Genomic DNA, 21188 nt, shown 5'->3' on the forward strand with positions numbered 1-21188 from the left:
AATGAATCATTAATCAAACCTTTTCCTCTCCTTCCATGTTAACAACCATGTCACACAATTATCTTCAGTGAAGTCACTCCCAATTTGTACTGCTGTGAAGAGAAAAATAAATCAACCGCTACATACTTCAGAATGTCACTTCCTGCAGTGAGATTTTTTTTCTTTTCCATAAAGCCCAAAGGTTTCAAGATTTACCCCTTCTCATTTCCCTGTGTTTTTGAAGGAGTTTATTTTTTTCCTTTAACTCTCTGTTACTGAAGGGAAACTGTCCTTGTAATTTAGTTTCAAATATGACATTCCCTGGATTTTTAAATGTCAAACTTTTGGTCAAAATGGAGACAAGTGACTAAATTTAGGTTACTACTATCTAGGATTGTGAACTGCTCTAGACTACCTTCCAACATACAGAGTTTCAAAGGTGCTAACATGTGACTGGGGATCCCACAACTTTGATAGTCTTGGGAATTCCTTTGATGCATTGCACCTTATTTGTAGTGACATGCAGTGCAATAACAGCCAACAGCTTCCAGCCTGATTCACCAAGGAACCTAAACATGTGTCTAGCTCAGCGGCCCCATCGAAAAATTGTGTTAAAGTTATGTGCATGTTTAAATACCCTTGCTGAACTGAGATTCTGAACTCTGGAGGCACCAATAGGTGCAGCATCTGATTTGAAGTGCTGTGGGACCTGACAAGAGTGATGTCACACATTCAACACAGTCAGAAATGCCACCTTTTGGGGTTCAGCAAGCTGGAAAATTAGCATAGTAAAACATTCAGTAGGTAGGTAGGTATGGGGATCATTGCTGGCCCCTAATAAAGGAAAATGGGGTAAGAGAGCACTGATTGCTCTCCAACCTAAAGAGTGTTTAAGGGAATGTCCTTTCAGCTAAAAAAGCTGAGTTTTTCACCTCAAAGTAATTAATGTCCATTAGCAATCCAGAGATAAAAACACAGTGAAGACCAGCACTTTAGTTTTGCTGTGAAGTAAACAGCCCTATACCCTGGCCAGGGATTGACCTTGGCAAGTTTACCTCCCAGTAAAACTTAAAGTGCCTTATCTTCACTGATTTTTACTTCAGTTAGCTAATACTCATTAATTACCTAAGCTGAAAAACAGCTTTTTTAGCTGTAAAGACAAGTCCTTAAACTAACAAAGATAGATCACATATTGACTAGTCACAATGGACTGCTCATAAACAACCTACAAACGAATAACTCTTTATAGAAATTGTTCCTTGAATGATTTCAGATGCTGATACATTTGAGAAAATTGCAAGATGCTGGTGGAAAAGTTGAAAACAGATTCAGAATATTCAGGATAAATAATTGATACTGGCTTTCTCCATCCTGATTATTATTAATCATTCTTAATGAAGTTATCTGTTTAAAAGTTTTCAGCATTGTACATGTTTACCTTGTAAGGGTAAAGAGATTTTCTTAATTTTTCAATATTTTCCCCATTAAATTATGCTTGTTTCTGAAGTTTTGTTTCATGTAGTATTTTATCATTCCACATAAGAGACAAAGAGAAATTACTTCTGGTAATACACAGATATACCTTCGTTTTATCAGAGGAAAATGTAAAATGAAGCATTGTTTTTAATGTTAGAAGAATAAAAATTAAACTAATGAAGACTTTAAACATCAAATTCATACGATGACAACCCTTATAAAAAAGACATGTTGACACAAAGCAGTGTAATGGATTTTTTAAATTGTATTGCGTGGACATAGCGAAGCTTCTGTTAGCACATTTTTGTTTGAGCTGAGGAAACCTGCTTGTTAGCTGAGACCTGTTTCTTTTCAAAAGCATTGGTAAGGGAGTGACCAGTTATTTTAGTGAAGAGAATCTCTCCATGTTAAATTCCCATATGATTCTTAAATAATCCAAAACAGATTTTTATTTTTGTAGGAACATAGGATGATGACTTTACAAGGAAAGCAAAATCATATTAATCAGGAACGTGGATTATGATTTATATTTTCATAATTTAAAATCAAATTGTGGATTTTACCACAGTACAAGGAACTTTTTTATAGTGTCCACCATGAAAGAGATGAAATAATTAGGATCCTGTTGTTGTTGAGAGATTTTTACTATGAGTAGAGGATTTGCATACCAAGTAGCATTTCTGAGGGTTCATGCCTCCCATCCCCTTTGTAATTTATTCCAACCAGTGTCTGCCCCTTGGTGTGTGGATGGGTGGGGAGGCAGGGGGCCAGGACATATTGGTTGGTCAGGGCATCCTGAACCAGTCATGGCCCTCTGAACAACCAGCATGGACCATTTGATGATGAAGCATTACTATGCTATGGGACATTAGTTAAACCTGCCAGTAAAGGCCGCTTGCTCTTGTTCTTTGAGAGTAGAGTGGTAGCCGCTTCAGATCTGAATCAAATGGCCAGCACTGGGATGACAAATGTTGTTTTGAAGTTTGGACTATGATTGGGAACCACTGGACTATTGTTTAATTTGTTTTGAGGAGGTTGTCTACAGTTCAGAAAGCAATCTCAGATTTGTTTCATTGTATGAGCACCCTACATACCATTTGTACTATTAGCGCCACACCCTCCTGCTTAGTGTAGAGCTTAGTACAGCTCTGTGAGTAACTTTTTTTTTTTTTTCGTTTGGTTGGCTGGCAGTTTCAAAAAATCAGGAAGAGAATTCAGGTTGACTGGAAAAGTTTTTTTTCAAAATTTCTGATGAACTAAAAAGCAAAAAAAAAAAAAATGGTTCAAATGAAATGACTTTCAGGTTTCATTTAACCCAAAATACTATATTACATTTCAAATGTGAGTGTTTACATTTTTATTAAAAATAAAATGTAAATACTCACATTTGAAATGTAATGTAAGTAAATTTCCAAATTAAAAGTCATTTAAAACTGAAAAAATGCAACATTTTGTTTGGAAAATGTCAAAATGAAACATTTTGATTTTTTTGAATTTTTTTACACAATTTAGTGAAACTGACATGAATTTGCAAAAGTGTTTCGAGATCTACATTTTTCACCAAAAAAAACAACAAACCAACCAAACAAAAAACATTTAGAATGATTTTTTCCCAGCTCTAGTAATCAGAGTAAAACTTGAGAAGAAAATAACGGGTGATGTGCATCTGAACATGTTGTTCAGGACCTACACAAATGTATTATGCCTCTACTTACTGTGTTGGTTGTCAATAAAAAATTACCGTCAAGTGATTCCTAATTATTTTTCTATTGCTTATGCCATAGGATAAATTCTGTACAGGAGGTGTCATTGTTTTGTTGACTACAAAATACAAGACTTCTGGATTTGACCTGAGACTAGACTTGTCAAAGCTGTTCCTGTCACTGATTAAATTCGGCAAGTAACTTCAGAGAGCCTCATGCAGTCCAGTGAAGTTAAAGAGAGTTTTCTTGCTGTGCAAGGAGCACAGGATCACAGTCATTGTTTGCTGTACTTCAACATTATGTTAAATACAATATGAATGAAAATCACCAATAATGGTTCTTAACTTTAATACATTAACGTGTAGAATCTTTATGAAGAAAAACATTCCAGAATTTATCTCCCTGTTTTAGTTGCCATTTTTTTCCCAAAACGATTTTGTTCTTGGAAGATAAGCTGCGCATGGTGAAATTTGACCCTTTGATAACTGAAAGCACATACTGTACTAGATTATAAAGTATACTGCTAATATATCTTCAAAAGGAAATGTATTCTTAATTTACAGTGAGCCTTGACTATAAAGGACAGTGAAGAAAAATTGCTTTTTCAGCAAGAGATGAAGTCTTTAAATTTATAACTTTATGCAAGATTGCCAGGGCCTAAGGCAAAACTGGAGTATGTATCTACTTTACAGCTGCAAAAATAATTGTGCGACCGCTATCTGTGAAGTAATCTTTAATGGATTATTTTTTGTTAGCTTTTCATTATATAATGTTGGAGCCAAAATAATTCATAGCAAATGGAAAAAAAATATTTTGATGTTTCTATGGCCTGGACCTTTGATGTCCTCCTAAGGTATTTTATTATGTGTTGGTTAATTGGTGAAAAGGTCTCAGTTTACAGAGACGGTACTGCACTTGTAAAGCTCATCTAAGCCTAACAAATGTACAAAATTACTCAAGTAATTTGCTTTTATTAGGCAAGTACTGGACTTCTTCTTTGTTGCTTCAAAGGTGCTAAAAACTATCCAAGGTACTGTCTAATAGGTTTTCATCTTAGATTTATGAGCTCCTCCAGACCTGAGAAGCACTTAAGGTTTGTTTAGATCATTTCACTTGATTTTTTTTAATTTAATTTTATTTTATTTTACAGCACATACTTTTAGCTATCTCTTCACTTTATACTAGTGATATAATCTTGGGAACTAAGAAGAGGCTCCATATTCAGATGCTTAGTATAGCTCTTGTATTATGCCCACTCAAAAAAGACATATTGGAATTGGAAAAACTTCAGAAAAGGGCAACAAAATAATTAGGGATATGAGTTGAGATTAAGAAGATTGGGACTTTTCAGCTTGGAAAAGAGACGACTAAGGGGGAGATGTCATGGAGGTCTATACAATCATGACCAGTGTGGAGAAAGTAAATAAAGAAGTGTTATTTACTCCTCATAACACAAGAACTAGGGGTCACCAAATGTAATTAATAGGCAGCAAGTTTAAAGCAAACAAAGGATGTATTTCTTCACATGATGCAGGATCAGCCTGTGGAACTCTTTGCCAGAGGATGTTTTCAAGGCCAAGACTATAACAAAAAAGAACAAGATAAATTCATGGAGGATAGGTCGATCGATGGCTATTAGCCAGGATGGACAGGGATGATGCCCCTAGCCTCCGTTTGCCAAAAGCTGGGGAATGGGTGACAGAAGATGGATCATTTGATGATTACCTGTTCTGTTAATTTCCTCTGCGGCACCTGGCATTGGGCACTGTCGGAACACAGAATACTGGGCTAGATGGATCTTTGATCTGACACAGGCTGGTCGTCAGGGCCAGCGCAACCCGTTAGGTGACCTAGGCTGCCGCCTTGAGCGCTAACATTTGTGGGGGGGTGACTGCGGCAGCTGGACCATCCACTGCCTCTGTTGGGGGCAGCATTTCGGGGGCAGCATTTCGGGGGCAGGACCTTCCACTGCCTATCGGGGATGGCATTTCGGGGGCAGGACCTACCACCGCCCAGGGTGGCAAAAAAGCTGGTAGTACTCCTGGTGGTCGTTCTTATGTTCTTAAGTAATAGAACTTTGGTGTAGCAAATTAACTCTTCTGCATTTACATATCTTGTTGTTAATAAGGGCTATAAGTTAGTTGTACTTTAAAAATTGTGTAGCTTTTTGTTTCTATTGCCTTTATGGTCTTTTCTTTGGAGAGACGGAAAAAGAAGCAGGTTCTAAAACGAAAAGTGGCAGAGGTCCAGATTCACCTCTCATTAAAATAATGGCCAAAAATTCTCATTGACTTCAGCAGTAACAATATCAAGCCCATGTCCATTACACTGTACATCTAATGTGTGTGGAAGGTTTTGGGTTATGTAGGATTTTAAGAGTGTATGCTAAATAGCTTCCAAACTCCTCCTTGCTACATTCAGCCCATGGTACACATTTAGCTTTCACACCATGCTGATAGACATTTTGGTGCTTCCATAACTTAGTTCTGACTGGTGGAAATTCAAATAAAAATAATCAGAGTGTTATGAGGGGCAGAGAAGAGATGGCAGTAGAAGCAACTGAACTTACTGAAGGTTTACCATCATAAAGGTTGTTGGGAGTTGGAGAGGAGATAATGAGCTGCTCTGGAATATCAGTCCTTGAATTAGGGACAAAGAGTCCCGTAGCACCTTATAGACTAACAGAAGTATTGGAGCATGAGCTTTCGTGGGTGAATACCTACTTCATCAGGCGCTTGTCCCTGAATTACCATTTTAGACAAATAAAAATGACGTGTCCTGCTCCTGAAAACAGGTGTAACCTGGGTGAATTTCTATGTAAAAAATTGTGACACTGTTTCAAAGTCCACAAAAAGAAAGTATCTGTGTTAATTGTTTAAAGTCCTAACAAAAACAATGACTTGTATGACTTGTTAAAGTGGCCATTAGAAGCCAAAGATTTTTGCTGTCTGGTTTGCACTGATGTGTCAGTAATGACTCTTTTGTCTTCACTCTTTCAGTATTACGAGATGACTTCAGACAGAACCCTTCTGATGTAATGGTAGCTGTCGGTGAACCTGCCGTGATGGAATGCCAACCCCCAAGAGGCCATCCAGAACCTACTATTTCATGGAAAAAAGATGGGTCCCCACTGGATGACAAAGATGAACGAATTACAGTGAGTGTAAAAACCTGACATTTGAGAATACTTATCCTTCTCCCTTTCCATTCACATCATTCCTCAGCAAACAACACTAATCTACCCGTTATCGTTGTGTAGAGCTGCAGGCCTTCAGCCGCTCTGTCTTCCTTCCCCTCTGTTGCCTTCCCTCAGTGTTGCAGAGGATGCATCTCATTTGCACAAAGCTGGAAATGTATCCTAACTTCAAACTTATACTGTTTAACTGTGTGCTCTCCATTTCTATTTGTTAGAGTGATCATGTGCAACAGACTCCATCCCCCTGCTTGAGAGGAGAACTGGCCGGAGAATGAAAATACCTTCCTAAGAAAAATGTTGCATTTTTACAAACAATTTTCATTCCGAACTGGGATTAAATTTCAAAACCACAATATTTTTCATGAGAAAGGAACATGCAAAGTGAGTCTAACATGACTCTTCTAGTCTGGTTGCCGGAGAGGTTAAGTTCCCCATCTCTCTGCTTCTCTGGGTGCTAGAGTTGTGGGAAGGTGGGGAGGCTGAGTCTCTGGGTTCTGTACCTCTCTGGCTGCCAGAGCTGGGAGGCTGGCACTTAATTGACCTCACCATGGTAGCCCTCCTAGATACTTTTCTCAGTCTCTGCGGGTGGACAGTCATGGAGCTGCCATTTTGATTTCCCCAGTGGAAAATTGAAAATTTTCAACAAAACTCAAATTTTCCCTGGGAAAATTTCAGTTTTCAGAAAAAGATATTTTTGTCAAAAAAAAAAAATGTCTGACTGTGTCCATTTGAGAGTTATGTTGCAATCTGTAGTATGTGAAAATAAAATTGATCACATTTTCCACTGTCACATAATCTTTGTCTTTTGATTACTATTGGTATCTAGGCTCCATAGCGTTTTCTTTCAAGCTAAGTAATACTTCAGTGGTAAAGGTGAACCATTAGTAGTATAGGTGAACCATTTATTAAATTCCTTTGAAATGTCTCTGCTATACTTCCCACAGCAGAGTTATGGAATGGATTAGAAAGTGTAATAAGGTGTTTGGGACAAAATCACATTTCTTTAGGGAGATAATAGCTTATTCTGCTTTCTGGAGGTAAGCTCTCTTCTCATTAGAAGTGTTTTCATATGCTTATGTAGGCTGAAGCGTGCAATGCATGAGTTATTCTCGAGTATGGTAAAAGCAAATCAGAAAGCTATCATTCTTTTAATTTTGACATGCAAAACCATAAACAATTGTGCCTAACTGGCTTTTAGTAATCCTAATGCATAAAGAATTCAGAAATCATTTATATGCTGCCAACATGGTGATTCAAGACATTGTTCTCTATGGTTGGAAATAGCAACATCTGAAAATGTACTTCTTATAAGATCATCTCTGCATTATGTGAATTATTTGTGTTAAGCTGATGTAAAACACTGGAGATATACTGCTTATACCGTAATCACCTGCTGAAATGAATGACCACTGTAGGAAATGAACACACAAAAACCCAGCAACTAAGGTTCAAAATGGCTGCTACTTTTTGAGATCTAAATTGTTTGGTTTTGTTTTCCTTCCTAGGGGCAAAACAAAGCGTCACTATTTAGTACCATAGATTTACAAACTGAGAAACAGTTGTGTACAATGATGGGTGTGTTTTCAACCACATAACTATAAAATTAAAAATACTTTATAGAAATCTGGGCTAGATTCACAAAAGGACTTATATGTCTAACTGCTACTTTAAGTGCCTGAATCCCAGACTCAAGCCCCACTGGGATTCACAACCAACCCGTCAGCTGCAGCTAAATCATTTAGGTGCATAAAATGTTTGCATTTAAAGATCCCTATGTTTCTGCCTCTGAGCCTGTGCACTGCTGCGCCAGACCAAGTTCCTGATAGGAAGATAGGTATTCCTGTGACTGATTCGTCTATGAGGCCCAATCTGGTAAGTGTGTTCAGGCTTTGTCTACTCTAGATGAGCCTCTGTAGATGAGTTTACACAAAATGGTGAAGAGTTGGGGGTGGAGGAGCACTTGGCACCTCCCATTGATTAGCTTAGGGGAGAAGCCACCTAGCATGCTGGCTTTAGTGCAGCGTTTTTCAAATGTGGTCACCATGTCTGCATGCGGCTACCAGGGTATTTTTTCTACAGCCACTACTGCTTCCTAGGTGGAAATGGGGGTGGGGGAGGGTGTCATAAACAGATGGTTAAGGGTTAATGTCTCTTTTACCTGTAAAGAGTTAAGAAGCTCAGTGAACCTGGCTGACGTCTGACCAGAGGACCAATAGGGGGACAAGATACTTTCAAATCTTGGTGGAGGGAAGTCTTTGTCTGTGCTGTTTGTTTTGTTCGTTGTTCGCTCTTGGGGCTAAGAGGGACCAGACGTACACCCAGGCTTTCCCAATCTTTCTGAATCAGTCTTTCATGTTTCCAAATAGTAAGTAATAGTCAGGCAATGTGGATTAGTGTTATGTTTGTTTTCTTAACTCGTAAATGTGTCTTTTTGCTGGAAGGATTTTTACCTCTGTTTGCTGTAACTTTGAATCTAAGGCTGGGGGGGGAGTCCCTCTAGTCTATATGAATCTGAGTACCATGTAAAGCATTTTCCATCCTGATTTTACAGAGATAATTTTTACCTTTTTTTTCTTTAATTAAAAGCTTTCTTTTTAAGAACCTGATTGATTTTTCCTTGTTTTAGAATCCAAGGGATTGGGTCTAAACTCACCAGGGATTGGTGGGGGGAAGGAGGGGGGATGGTTAATTTCTCCTTGTTTTAAGACCCAAGGGTTTGGGTCTTGGGTTCCCCAGGGAAGGTTTTGAGGGAACAGAAGTGTGCCAGACACAGACTTCTGGCTGGTGGCAGCGTACCACATTTAAGCTAGTAATTAAGCTTAAAAGTGATCATGCAGGTCCCCACTTCTTGAACCCTAAAGTTCAAAGTGGGGAAAAAACCTTGACAGAGGGGCAAAGCAGTGGCCTCTCCTTGCAGTGCCCAGCTGTTGCTCCTGGCTGCCTTGGTGTTTGCCAGCACTGCCAGAAGGAGAATAGCAGCTGCAGTCTCCTGAGGGCTCTGCTCTGCAGATGAATGGGGCCAGTGTGTGTGTTCAATGGACTTCGGCTCAGCAATGGATGGTGGACATACTCTGAGGCCATCAAAAAAATTGTTCTGAGAACCCATGCTTTAGTGAATCCCATTCTAAGGCACTTATCTCTCTCCAATCATTGTATAGGGAGTCTAGGCACCTAACTAAGGCTTTGTGAATTGCAGTGTTTTTCCAGGAGCCTGAAAGATAGGTGTGGCAACACTGAGGCCAGGTCTACACTACGCGCGAAAATCGATTTTAGATACGCAATTTCTGCTACAAGAATAGCGTAGCTGAAATCGAATATCTAAAATCGATTTACTCACCCGTCTTCACCGCGCGGGATCGATGTCCGCGGCTCGCCATGTCGATTCCGGAACTCCGTTGGTTTTGATGGAGTTCCGGAATCGATATAAGTGCGCTCAGGGATCGATATATCCCGTCTAGATCAGACGCGATATATCGATCCCCGAGCAATCGATTTTAATGCGCCCATACGGCGCGTAGTCTAGACGTGGCCTTAGTGTCAGCACACCTAGGTTTCTTTGTGAATCTAGCCCCATATTTATTATTTGTTTCAAAAGAAATCTCCTTAACTTAAAATGTGTGTTTGCATTTCCTTGCTGTGTAAAGTCTATTGAATTTAGGTAAGCAGATGATTAAAGCAATATTAGGTATCTCTGTGAAATGCATTCTAAGCGTGTATTGTCTTCTGCTACCATTCATTCTGTTGTAGGAATTTCTGGTATTCTTTAATGTGGTTCATTTTCTTGTTGCACTTTAAAATTGCTGTTCACCCACCTGTGAGAACAAAGACACACCCAGAACAAAGGAAACATACATTAATTGGCAACACCATCTGTATTTTTGATGGTCTTAAATCTGTGCTTGTTGTGGAGGAATAGCACACAAGTTTGTTTTTGCTTTGTGATGATTATATACTGTGCCTATTTAACTAGCATTCTTCCATCACTCCACCTCACATCATTTTATATTTTCAGTTTGTTTTTTTCTTAAAACAAACAAACAAACAAGAAACAGGATTTGATGTAGGTCTAGGAATAAACTTGATTCAAATACAGTACTGCCTTATGCTGAAATGCTCATTTTGTATTCAGAGGTATAAATTAATGTTGCTGAGATGGCAAACTCCACTGAATGAATTTACATCCTATTTGCCAGGCATTGTCTTAATCAGCACTATTAATAACATGGCATCTTTCTCATACAGACAAGTGGTTGAAAATACATTATAATTCAGATTCCCATTTCTAAACAGCTGTAAAGGAGTCTTGACAAGAAGGAAAAAAATACACATTCAGTTGGATGTCTTATCCATTGTTACTGCAAATCTGCTATTTTTTTTTTTTTTTTTGGTGGTATTTCGGAGACAAAAAGAATGGGACCAGGAATGGACAGTATGTGAAAGGAGAGAAGTAAAAGATTTGGAAAACTTAATTTAGTGAGGTATAGATAAACTGAAATTCCTTATGTAGCATTATTTCATCGAAGAATAGAGTCAGAAATACCAAAATAATAACGAAGGAATAGGTTTGAAAGCAACATTTGAAAGTACATTTGTGAGGTTTAATTGGCCGCTTCTTACCTGGCATCTTATATTTGTGCTTCCACACGTGTTGGGTGAAGTCCTGGATCCACTGAAGTCAATGGCCCAACTTTCATTTCACCCATTAAAATGTCACCCATTAAACTTCAGAAGATTGGGGTTATCTGCCACTTGTAAACACAGTGAAATTGCAGGCACGTGGAAGCCAAAGGGTAAAATAGGTGAATATGTGTGTGTGTATGTATAAAACTTATGAACTTGAGAACTTATAGAAGTGCTGGTAGTAGCAGCTCCATAGTTAAGTTTCTGTCAAATCTTCTGAACTTAATAGCTTAAATCTCTTGCCATTTTAAGAAAACTGGACGTGGGAAATGTTGCTGAAGCATCTGAATTTTTGAAATCGTTATATGTGCTGTTAAGTGATAAGATATAAACAGTCAAAAAATCACACTTCTTTTGGTTTATGGGTTGGTTCATGTTACCCAAATGGACCACATCCAGAAAAGTCTTGATCTGTGAAATGATCCACTTTATTACATTCCTCCAGAATCTAAAGAATTCTTTCTCATCAGTATCAACAGTGCCATTCCTGGACTTGTTAGAGTGAGACTTCCCAGCCAGCAACTGATACGAGGTTTGTGGACAGTGAAAGGTCAATAAGGAACATAGGCAGTAGCTTGGCTCCTGAGACAAAATCAGAGGCAAAAGATTGAGACATCCTACAGCTCTGTAGTTAAGATTCTGTGGAGTTGGTATTTGCACTGCTTCATTTAAATCTAATTTTTGGAAAAAAAAAAAAACCCAAACCCCCACAGTATTACAGTGAAATAAAAATACAAGTTTATCAAGTCATGAAGTACAGTAAATGGAGCAAATATGAAAAAAGATAAGGGTAGACTGAGCTATCAGTGGTAAATTATAAAAACAGTCATCCTCATTGACCACAAGTGTATTGGGCTCTGCAGTTTCTGGCTCAGGTCAGCCTCTGTGTAGGCTGATCACTGTACACATTTTCCTTGTGCTGTGTGAAGAATCACAGTCTGAACATTTTGTTTACTTTATAAAGAAATCTGACCAAAAGCAATTTTCTCAGAGTATCAAAGCTAATCATGATTTCCCTAAAGTGTATTCCTTACTCAGTTGTATAAAAGCAGATGCTTATAAATCTGGTTAATCCAGGTTTGTGTCTTCTGAATTGCAAATCTAATGTGTGGGGCAAATGTTGATCTTTAATTTAATCTGCTGCATCTAAAAATGTTTGTCACGGTGTCAGAGCAAAACTGCATAGGGGACTACTTCTTGGAAATCAAAAATCCTTCCTGTACCATTGGAGAGCCTAACAGCTAAACTTAAATACAGCTAGGTAAATAGCTGTGGTTTCACTTTCTGAACACTTTTAAAATAAAATTTCCTTTTCAAAAGTTTGTCTTCACAAACATTCCTTGTGATTGTAGGAGAAACTACGTAAGCACCAGGATTTGAACACAACCAATCATCTTATAACTAAAATCCTCACCCCTGTCCTATCCCTGTGGGTAGGCAAGTGCTGTTATCCCTGTTTGGCTCCCCAATGGTAAAAGAACAGAGAGACTAAGCATAGGCATAGTTTGACTTCTGTATTTGGGCGGGCAGCTCCAGTGAGGCCAATGGGGCTATATGTGTGTGGGGGCAAATTCTGTGCCTGCCTGAGGCTTGCAGTTTAGGGGACAGTGTCCTTGCGCTCCCCCAAACTGTGCCCAGGAGGCTAAGTGACTACCCAAGGTAACACAGGAAGTCAGTGGAAGAGTAGGGTATCGAACCCAAGTCTCTTACGTCAAAGGAAGTGCCTTCAGCACTGGCCCATGTTTCTTTGTGTTAACAAAACAGTTCAATTTATATCAAAATAGAGCATTTTTATTCTGAACTAAGACTGTCCACACAGACTTGCATCAAAATAACTGAAACCGTGAATTACAAATTATTTAATTATTTTGGTCCAAGTTTCCTTACAGATAAACTCTTTTACCCATTAGGTTGCCTTTTCTTTCAGTAGCAGTTCCTCCTTAGTTTATTAAGCCTCGCTAAATCGCAGTAAAGTAGGGGTGAGTCTTATTATCACTGTTTTTCATATGGTAAAATGTATAGAGAGAGTTTACTTGGTAGCACAAGCCCCCAAACAGATCCTGTTTTAGATCCAGGACTGGAGTTCAGGATTTTCCAGCTTCTGTTCATTTCCCACAACCCCTAGCCCAAGCCTCAGAAACACCCCCTAATTGTTCACATGAAATAAGAATGTTGATGGTGGAAAAAAGAGAGAACACTGAACATGAAAAATTTAATAGGAAGAATTCCTTTACATGTACATGAAAGAGGATGGTAGCGTGTTAAAATACCTTCTCAATTGACTTAAAAAAGTAGAGCTTTTTTATTGAAATTTGGGTGCAATACTATGAATCCAGATTTTCCCGTTTCATATTAACTCTTGTCTATCATTTATCCTGAATCATTCTCATTTGAGTTTTTGACAGAAGAACTTTGAGGTGGCATTCATCTTTCTTTGTTCAAGATTCTCAGCTTTTATGATCAAAGTTACAGGATGAATAATGCATACAGGTTTTCATCCCCTTTGTGTGTGGCTTTCTTGTAACATAAACATTTTTGAATGACTTAAACTCTTGTTTTAGATAAGTTGTAGCTTGAATTCTCTGTTGGTTTTTATCTGACCCTTCAGTAGCATATCGGGGGATGAAACATTCTGTGTGTTTTGAAAAATATTATTTTTCCATAACTGATGAAATTTTGACAGTATGCAAAAATATGCTGCTGTGGAATGAATGACCCCATCAAAGCTACCATCCACTCAGAAATATTTTGTTTGTTTGCCACAGTGTTCCTGTTAATTAATTAGATTACTGGGAAAGGGACCTGTTAATAATTTTTTAGACTATTCACAGCATCATTGCTTTCACAGGAACAAAAATATATGAAGTAGCTGGATCCTAAGGTGATCTTTGTCATAACAACAACAAGAAAACATTGTGCATACCAGTAAAAATAGATCAGTTTCTAATGTAGGGAACTGGGGGAAGAAAAGGCTGAAATTAATCCCATCAGTATCCAGAGGAATCTTTCCTTCAAAAGATAAATTGCAGTCAGGAAAGATGCATCAAGGAGGAGGAAATAAATTGATGGAGTAAAATTTGTGATTGTCTGTTTTGGGAGTAATGCTTTTAACTTGTTACGTGCTAGGTTTCTGATATGGAGTGGTCCCTTAGGCTAAGTTTCTAAAACACTATCAGGTGCAGTTTTGTATTTATGTTGTGTGTGTACATATCTCCTTTCCTTCACTCTCTTTCCTGTCTGTTCTTTCTGCCTCTCCCTCCTATATTTTTATTCATTTCTTTAGAAATTATTTTCGGGAAGTTTTATTGCCAGTGTTATGCAGGAGGTCAGACTAGATGACAGTGGTTACTTCTGGCCATGAAATCTGTAAATCTTTGAATCTTAGAAACATGTAATGTGGTTTAGAGACTAGCCCCTAGTCTGAAGAACTTGTATTTCAGTGGTCTGATCCTGCAAATGCTTACTCACTGAATAATGAAAATGTTCACCTGCAGAAGGGCTTGTGGGTTTAAGTCCTAAGTATATTAACAAATAAAGGAATGGGTAAAAGGCAAGTATTTTATTTCATCTTATTTTTTTTATTATTATTATTTTCAGAAGGGCTTAAAGGGCAGGCATCAGTTGCAGATATTCAGCCATTTCCTGTTCTCCTGGTGCCAGTCTTCTTTTCCCTGCCTCACCAATTTCCTTCCTCCTAAGTCCCCCTCACATATACTTCTGAAAGGGCTGGCCCCTCTCTCCTCTCCTCGTCTTCCTTCCTCTGCTGATCAATAGTTTTATTGTCTACTTTCTTTAAGGATCAGGAGGAGTTATGTTAATAATTTACACTTCTTACATTTTTAATGTTGCTTCTGTTGAAAATATTACCAAGGTTATGTCTGTTAACCTGTCATGCAATGTAGAGGAATTTAAAGACTGGAAAATAGTTTGGGACCAAACAAATAACACTGAAGGTAGAGGAGGATGTTTCAAATCCTGCTACTACATCTTTCATAATGTTTCCAGGATCTGACATCATCTTTCTGTCCACACTGCTAAAGCTCTAGTTCAGAGTCATCATTATCTCTCATTTTGTGCCATCAGTTTAGGTAATAACTACGTTAATGCTTGTGTGGTCTGATATTCATTTTCCTCTTCCTGTCTCCCCTTTCTGTTTGTTTGTTTGTCAGACCCACTTGTTACGTCTTGTCTCAAATTAGACCTTAAGCTCTTCAGGGCAGAGTTGACTTTTCTTCCACATTTCTATAGTATTTATCTCAAGTAGACTCAATCCTGATTAGAGCCTGTAGGTGCTACTACAATACAGCTAAAAGTAATGGTTGGGATTTTTGAAGAAGCCAAAGGGTTCAAAATCCGAGCCAATAATAATAATGTTCTCCCCTTGGTGGTTTGCCTTTTTAAGTTTTCTCCTGATTCTTATGGTCAACTTTCTTTGACAGTTTTGTGGGGGGCAAGGTAACTTTCTTACAGTATTTATGTACCTGTTAAAAAAATGTGCCAATCAGTCTTGGATATTATTTCTCAATCTTTCTCAGTAGAAAGAATTGCCACCATATTTAAGTGCTCCATTGTTTACTCTGAGCTTAATCAACAGGTTGTTGAATAAAATTTCAGATATTATAAATTACATTAAAGAAACCTTCACTAGATGATTAAACATCTGCAGAAAATAACCAAAAACATGAGATATTTCGTCATGGATCTCCAAGATGAAATATTGCCATGCAGAACTAGATGAGGGGAGCCTCATGATGCAGGACAGCATGCATCAGCATGGAAAGTTCATGAACTGTGTGAATTTCGGGGTATTCCCTGCAGATTTTTACTGAATCTGACAAGGTCTAATTTTTCATTTAAAACAAAATTGACCTCCTAGGAACTCTGGTTGCAAAGATATGCCTTAACAACGTGACTCCTTGTTTTTCCAAGTCGGCATTCAACGAAACTGAAACTGCAGCTTTAAGAAAAGTGTGAACTTCCTTCATGTATCATAATTCAATGTTATAAGAGAAGAACAATTATGACTACTTAGCAACTAACATTGTTAACCAGTAAATCACTTATTCTGTGTGGCTGGATTTGTGTGTCACTTCTTCATTTTTGGTTAGTTATATGCATTACGTAGGCAACAGGTTTTAGTGATTACATACTCCTGTGATTTCTGGATGATTAAGATACTTTATCTTTCTTCAAAAAAAATAGAGGAATAAAAGCAGTGACTATGTAGCTGCCATCTAAAGTGGGCTAGGCATTTGTATTTTGTAACATCCAGTATGCTGCATATTCCCCCCATATTCCTGTGTTTGGTCCAGCAGTAACAAAAGTAGTTTACCAAGGGTTATGGTGGATTCTCCATCACTGATATATTTTAAATCAAGATTGAATTTTTTCCCCTAAATTTATACACCCTAAGAATTATTTTGGGGAAGTTCTATCACCCATGTTATACATGAGGTCAGTCTAGATGATCACAATAGCCCCTTCTGGCCTTGGAATCTATAAAAAAAAAACACGTTATTTGTTCATACATATTTTGAACACTTTGTTTTTCAGTGATATATTGGATTAAAATATAAAAGTAGAGCAAAGAAGAATGGGGAGAGAGTAAGTTCTCTTGCATATACTTTGCCTATATGAAAGAATTTGAAGGCTCCTAAACTGAGCCACAATTCTCCACAGATTTCTTTTGTCCCTGGTCATGAACTGATAACCTAGATAGAGAAAGAAAATGCCTGCAGCTTGGATTAGATTATGTAACAAATAAAATATGTTAGAATCTGCATAGGACTTGAGAGTAGAGGATATTAGGATTTTCTTGTTAAAGGGGCTTATTGAGACTTTTGAAACTCAGGGACAATCTGAAATGATAAAATTGGAGTCCGGAAGAGGATTCCCTCTCTTATGAAGTTGAAAAAAACTGATGGTTGTTCTTTCAGCCTGGGTTACTTGTGATACTCAGAGCATTCAAGATTGTATTTTGTGAATGGCCAGAAGCAAAAGTGATTTAATATGTCAAGAACTAAATTGCTTCTTAAAAAAAAATATTCTCTCTTACTAAAAAAGAGAGGATTGTTTAGCAATTGTTGGAAAATTCAGGAAATTGAAAGGAGACTTTGTTTATATTATATACAGTCAGGCTGAAGACTAGTGTTAATAAGAACACCCAATGTATTTTCTACCTCCAAGGAAGCAAATAAATGTGTGGACCAACATGTTAACAAATCTGAGAAACAGGATAAAGGTAATACTGCTATTTTCTGTATCCAAGACTGTTATATATTATCTGAATCTAGAGTGTGGCTCTATTTGCCTGTGTAGCATGCTTACAGGTATATATAGTATCATTAGATTTGCAGGAGAAATATAGAACCCTAAACTGAGGTCTTTATTTCCATTCATATCACATATCTATTATATATCTCCTAGGTACATTTAAAATTACAGTGTTTAAAAAGATTTCAGAGTAGCAGCCATGTCTGTATCTGCAAAAAGAACAAGAGTACTTGTGGCACCTTAGAGACCAACAAATTTATTTGAGCATAAGCTTTCGTGGATTACAGCCCACTTCTTCAGATGCATAGAATGGAACATATAGTAAGGGGAGATATATATAGACAGAGAACATGAAAAGGTGGAAGTAGCCATATCAACTCGAAGAGGCTAATTAATTAACATGAGCTATTCTCAGTAGGAGAAAAAAAAACTTTTGTAGTGATGATCAAGATGGCCTATTTCAGACAGTTGACAAGAGGTGTGAGGATACTTAACATGGGGAAATAGATTCAATCTGTATAATGACTCAGCCATTCCCAGTCTCTATTGAAGCCTACATTAGTGGTATCTAGTTTTCATATTAATTCAAGTTCAGCAGTTTCTCGTTGGAGTCTGTTTTTGAAGCTTTTCTGTTGCAAAATTGCCACTTTTGTCTGTTACTGAGTGACCAGAGAGGTTGAAGTGTTCTCCAATGCTGTTTTTTGAATGTTACGATTCCTGATGTCAGATTTGTGTCCATTTATTCTTTTGCATAGAGACTGTCTGGTCTGGCCAATGTACATGGAAGAGGGGCATTGCTGGCACAGGAAAAAAAAATACATTGACAAAATCTTCACACTGAAAGTATTCTGCCTGCCCTATCACTTACAAATGAAAAAAAAAAACAACCCAAAACCACCTTTCTCAATCCACCCTTCCCCTCAAGGAAACCCTTGAGTAAATAGGGGGATTTTGCAACAGGCTGAGAAGGTCAGAAAACTGAGCTTTGTGTTGTACAAGAGCAGGTGTGAGTTTTGGACTCTAAATCCTTCCATGGAGAATGCCCTTCCGAATTCCTGTTAGGGACTATTGGATCAGGCACTCAATCTTGTATAAATTTTTGAGTAAAAGCAATGAGAAGAGGGGCAATGTTTAAGGGAGCCACAAACCAGTCTGTAAAGGGCTTTTTAGGTTAAAAAAAACCCCACCTTTAACTGAATCCTGGAACAAATGCAGAGCAGAGATGTGATGTGCTCTTGACAAGATGCCCTGCCATACAAAATGGGGAGCTGCATTCTGCACTAGCTGGACCTCTGAGTGGCTGCAGTGTAGGTTTTGCTAGGTAAAAGAAGAAAAAAATGATTGACTTTCAAATATCTATCCATATTCTGTTACTGATTTGTGAATTTATTATTTTGAAGATACTATTTCATTAGTCTTCAATATGTGGTTTGAAATGATGAATAAATACCGTAGGTGGAATCTGATTTGTGTTTGTGTAAATAAATCTGCTGTTTGGAAGTAGTTTGGTCAAACTACTAGGGCATCAAGTTGTGCTGAATGACTTAGTCCTGTAATCTCTGTTAGTGATTTCGGAGTCCTACAAAAATAGGCCCCGATTCAGGAGATTACTTAAGCACATGCTAGATTTAGCTCTTTTTTTAAGGGGGAAAATGTATTTCCATTTATACTGAACTAGAGAGAGACAGCAGGTAAGTTAAAGAGCTGTAGTTATATTTAAGTTATATCTGCTGTAAACTGAATCAACCAAAATCAGCTCACCACATTGCCTTTCCGAACAGCAAAGTCCTTCCCTTCTGGAAGGGATTTTTGCATATTTTTTCTTGAGCAAGAGTAGAGAGTATATATTTGAATGTTCTTGGCATTTTTGTTATTCCTTGTCACTTGCTGACAGCAGTGACCACCTGTTGTCACTTAAAATGGAAATCTCCGATATCTACTAACTGAAGCTTTATTGCATATCTTACTTTTTATTATTTATTCTTGTGAAGTAAAAATGACACTGACTTTAAAAATATGTTTGAAAAAACTTCAACAATCAGTGTGCTGAGTTGGCAAATATGTCTAATAATGAAAAGAAGAAAAATGTAAAATAAAAAATAGGGGGGGGAAGAGGGGTGACTGTTGAAGCCTAGAACAGATGTGAATGATCAGAGCTCCCTTGTTTGGATTGCTTTGATTCCTTACCCCCACCACCACCCTTTTTTTTTTTTTTTTTTAAGTTCTAGCTGCTTCATTTTTGCTTATTTCACCTCGTTTGGATAGTTTTGCTTTACCAAATCTCCAGTGACGCTTCTGGTCATATGAAAAGTCTAATCCAAAGCACAGTACTTCAAAAATAATTTTTCAGTTCTTGGGTTTCCTTGACCCAGCAGTGTACTTCTGTCTTTTCTGGTCCTAATACACTTAAATTACCTCTAGTCAGGCTTCTGCCAAGAACTGAAATCTGCAATGTGCAAAAGCATGGAACTGACATCAAATTGGTTGGATGTCACCAAAGACTCCTATGTAGGACTAGACAAAAAATGTTGAGAGACTATCACAAATTATTTGGTTTGGAGACTTGGGTAACCAGGCAGAATGACTCTTCTTTGCAACTTGAAATCATTATATCAGAAAAGTAATGAAAAATAGCAAAACACTGGAAAATAAACTCACCTGGAGCTGGAGACTAAAGCCTGGATTGGAATTTAAGATTCATGGTATTTCTTGAGAACATTGAGAGTCGGAATCCAGTGATTTTTTGTTTTGTCTGTTTATCTGAATTTTGAATTTTTGTCACGTCTCTTCATTTAATATCGTGTTAGCAGACTTCAGCATTTCAGGAATGATACTTTTATCTTGCTAATGGGTACACATCATTTGTTTCTACTCTCTAGTGCAACATTTAGCGGTTGATTGGGAGTTTTTTTCCTCCTAGGTTTCAAGAATCACTTTCTACCTAGATTATATTGTGGCACATGGCAGGGCTGTGAAAAGAGAGGGGATCAAATGGTTCCAATAGAACTGGACCAGGGCCCATGCAGGGCCTCTGTTTTTGATGCTGTTTGTTGTTTTGTTTTTGTTTTAATTGCTCATTCTTTTCTTCTGTCATGGGCCTTTACTGTTCAGTGCCCCAAATGATGTATTCAGGGTCCTGTTTAATGCATTGTCATTCATTGACAGCCACACCAAAACAGGGAGGGTCTGTCTGGGAATAGGGGTGCAGTGAAGGTCTGAAGGATTGGGGGTTAATTCAGATTTGAGAGTTTCTCTGGGGGTGGGGGTTGTAGTGAGAATCACTGGGATGGGAGTATGTATCTCTGTAATTATCAGGTCTCTCTAAGGTGACCAGATGTCCAGATTTTATAAGAACAGTCCCAATTTTTGGATCTTTTTCTTATATAGTCTCCTATTACCCCCACCCCATCCCAATTTTTCACGTTTGCTGTCTGGTCATCCTAGATCTTTCTGGCATATGGGATTGTGGTGCAATGAGATTCCATGCAGCTGGGATCTCCCTGTATCTGGTGGTTGAGGATTCAGTGGCATGTGGGGTATCTCTGGGAGTGGGGCTGCAATGACAGTGCAGTGGCACTTCCCAAGAGGATGCAGAGTTATGAGGTACCTCGCTACCACTTGCCCTTAGCATGAGGTAGCCTTGTGTATACCTACCAGGGATCAGCACCATGACTTTCCTTGCCACAGGCAACACAATCACTCTCCTCTCAACCCAGGAGGTTTCATTGTCCCTCATGCAGGTTAGTGATAGGGACACACCAACCCCCAAGTCCTCTGAGCGTCGTGCTGTGGTGTCCTTAACCTGTGCACACTCACAGAATTACCAGAAAGAGCTTTTTAGTTACACTTAGAACAGTGTTCTGCTTAACACACAGCAGCTA

General features: G+C 38.1%; 1 protein-coding gene across 1 annotated transcript in view; it reads left to right on the top strand.

The window, feature by feature from the left end:
- ROBO1 (roundabout guidance receptor 1) overlaps window positions 1–21188 on the top strand; it is a 1116086-nt gene that overhangs the window by 930059 nt on the left and 164839 nt on the right. The window contains exon 5 of the mRNA XM_075073102.1: window positions 6158–6315. Coding sequence (XP_074929203.1) covers window positions 6158–6315 — 158 coding nt within the window. The remainder of the gene's footprint in view (window positions 1–6157; window positions 6316–21188) is intronic.

This window comes from Chelonoidis abingdonii, chromosome 1, assembly GCF_003597395.2.
Source record: "Chelonoidis abingdonii isolate Lonesome George chromosome 1, CheloAbing_2.0, whole genome shotgun sequence".
NCBI lineage: Eukaryota > Metazoa > Chordata > Testudines > Testudinidae > Chelonoidis > Chelonoidis abingdonii.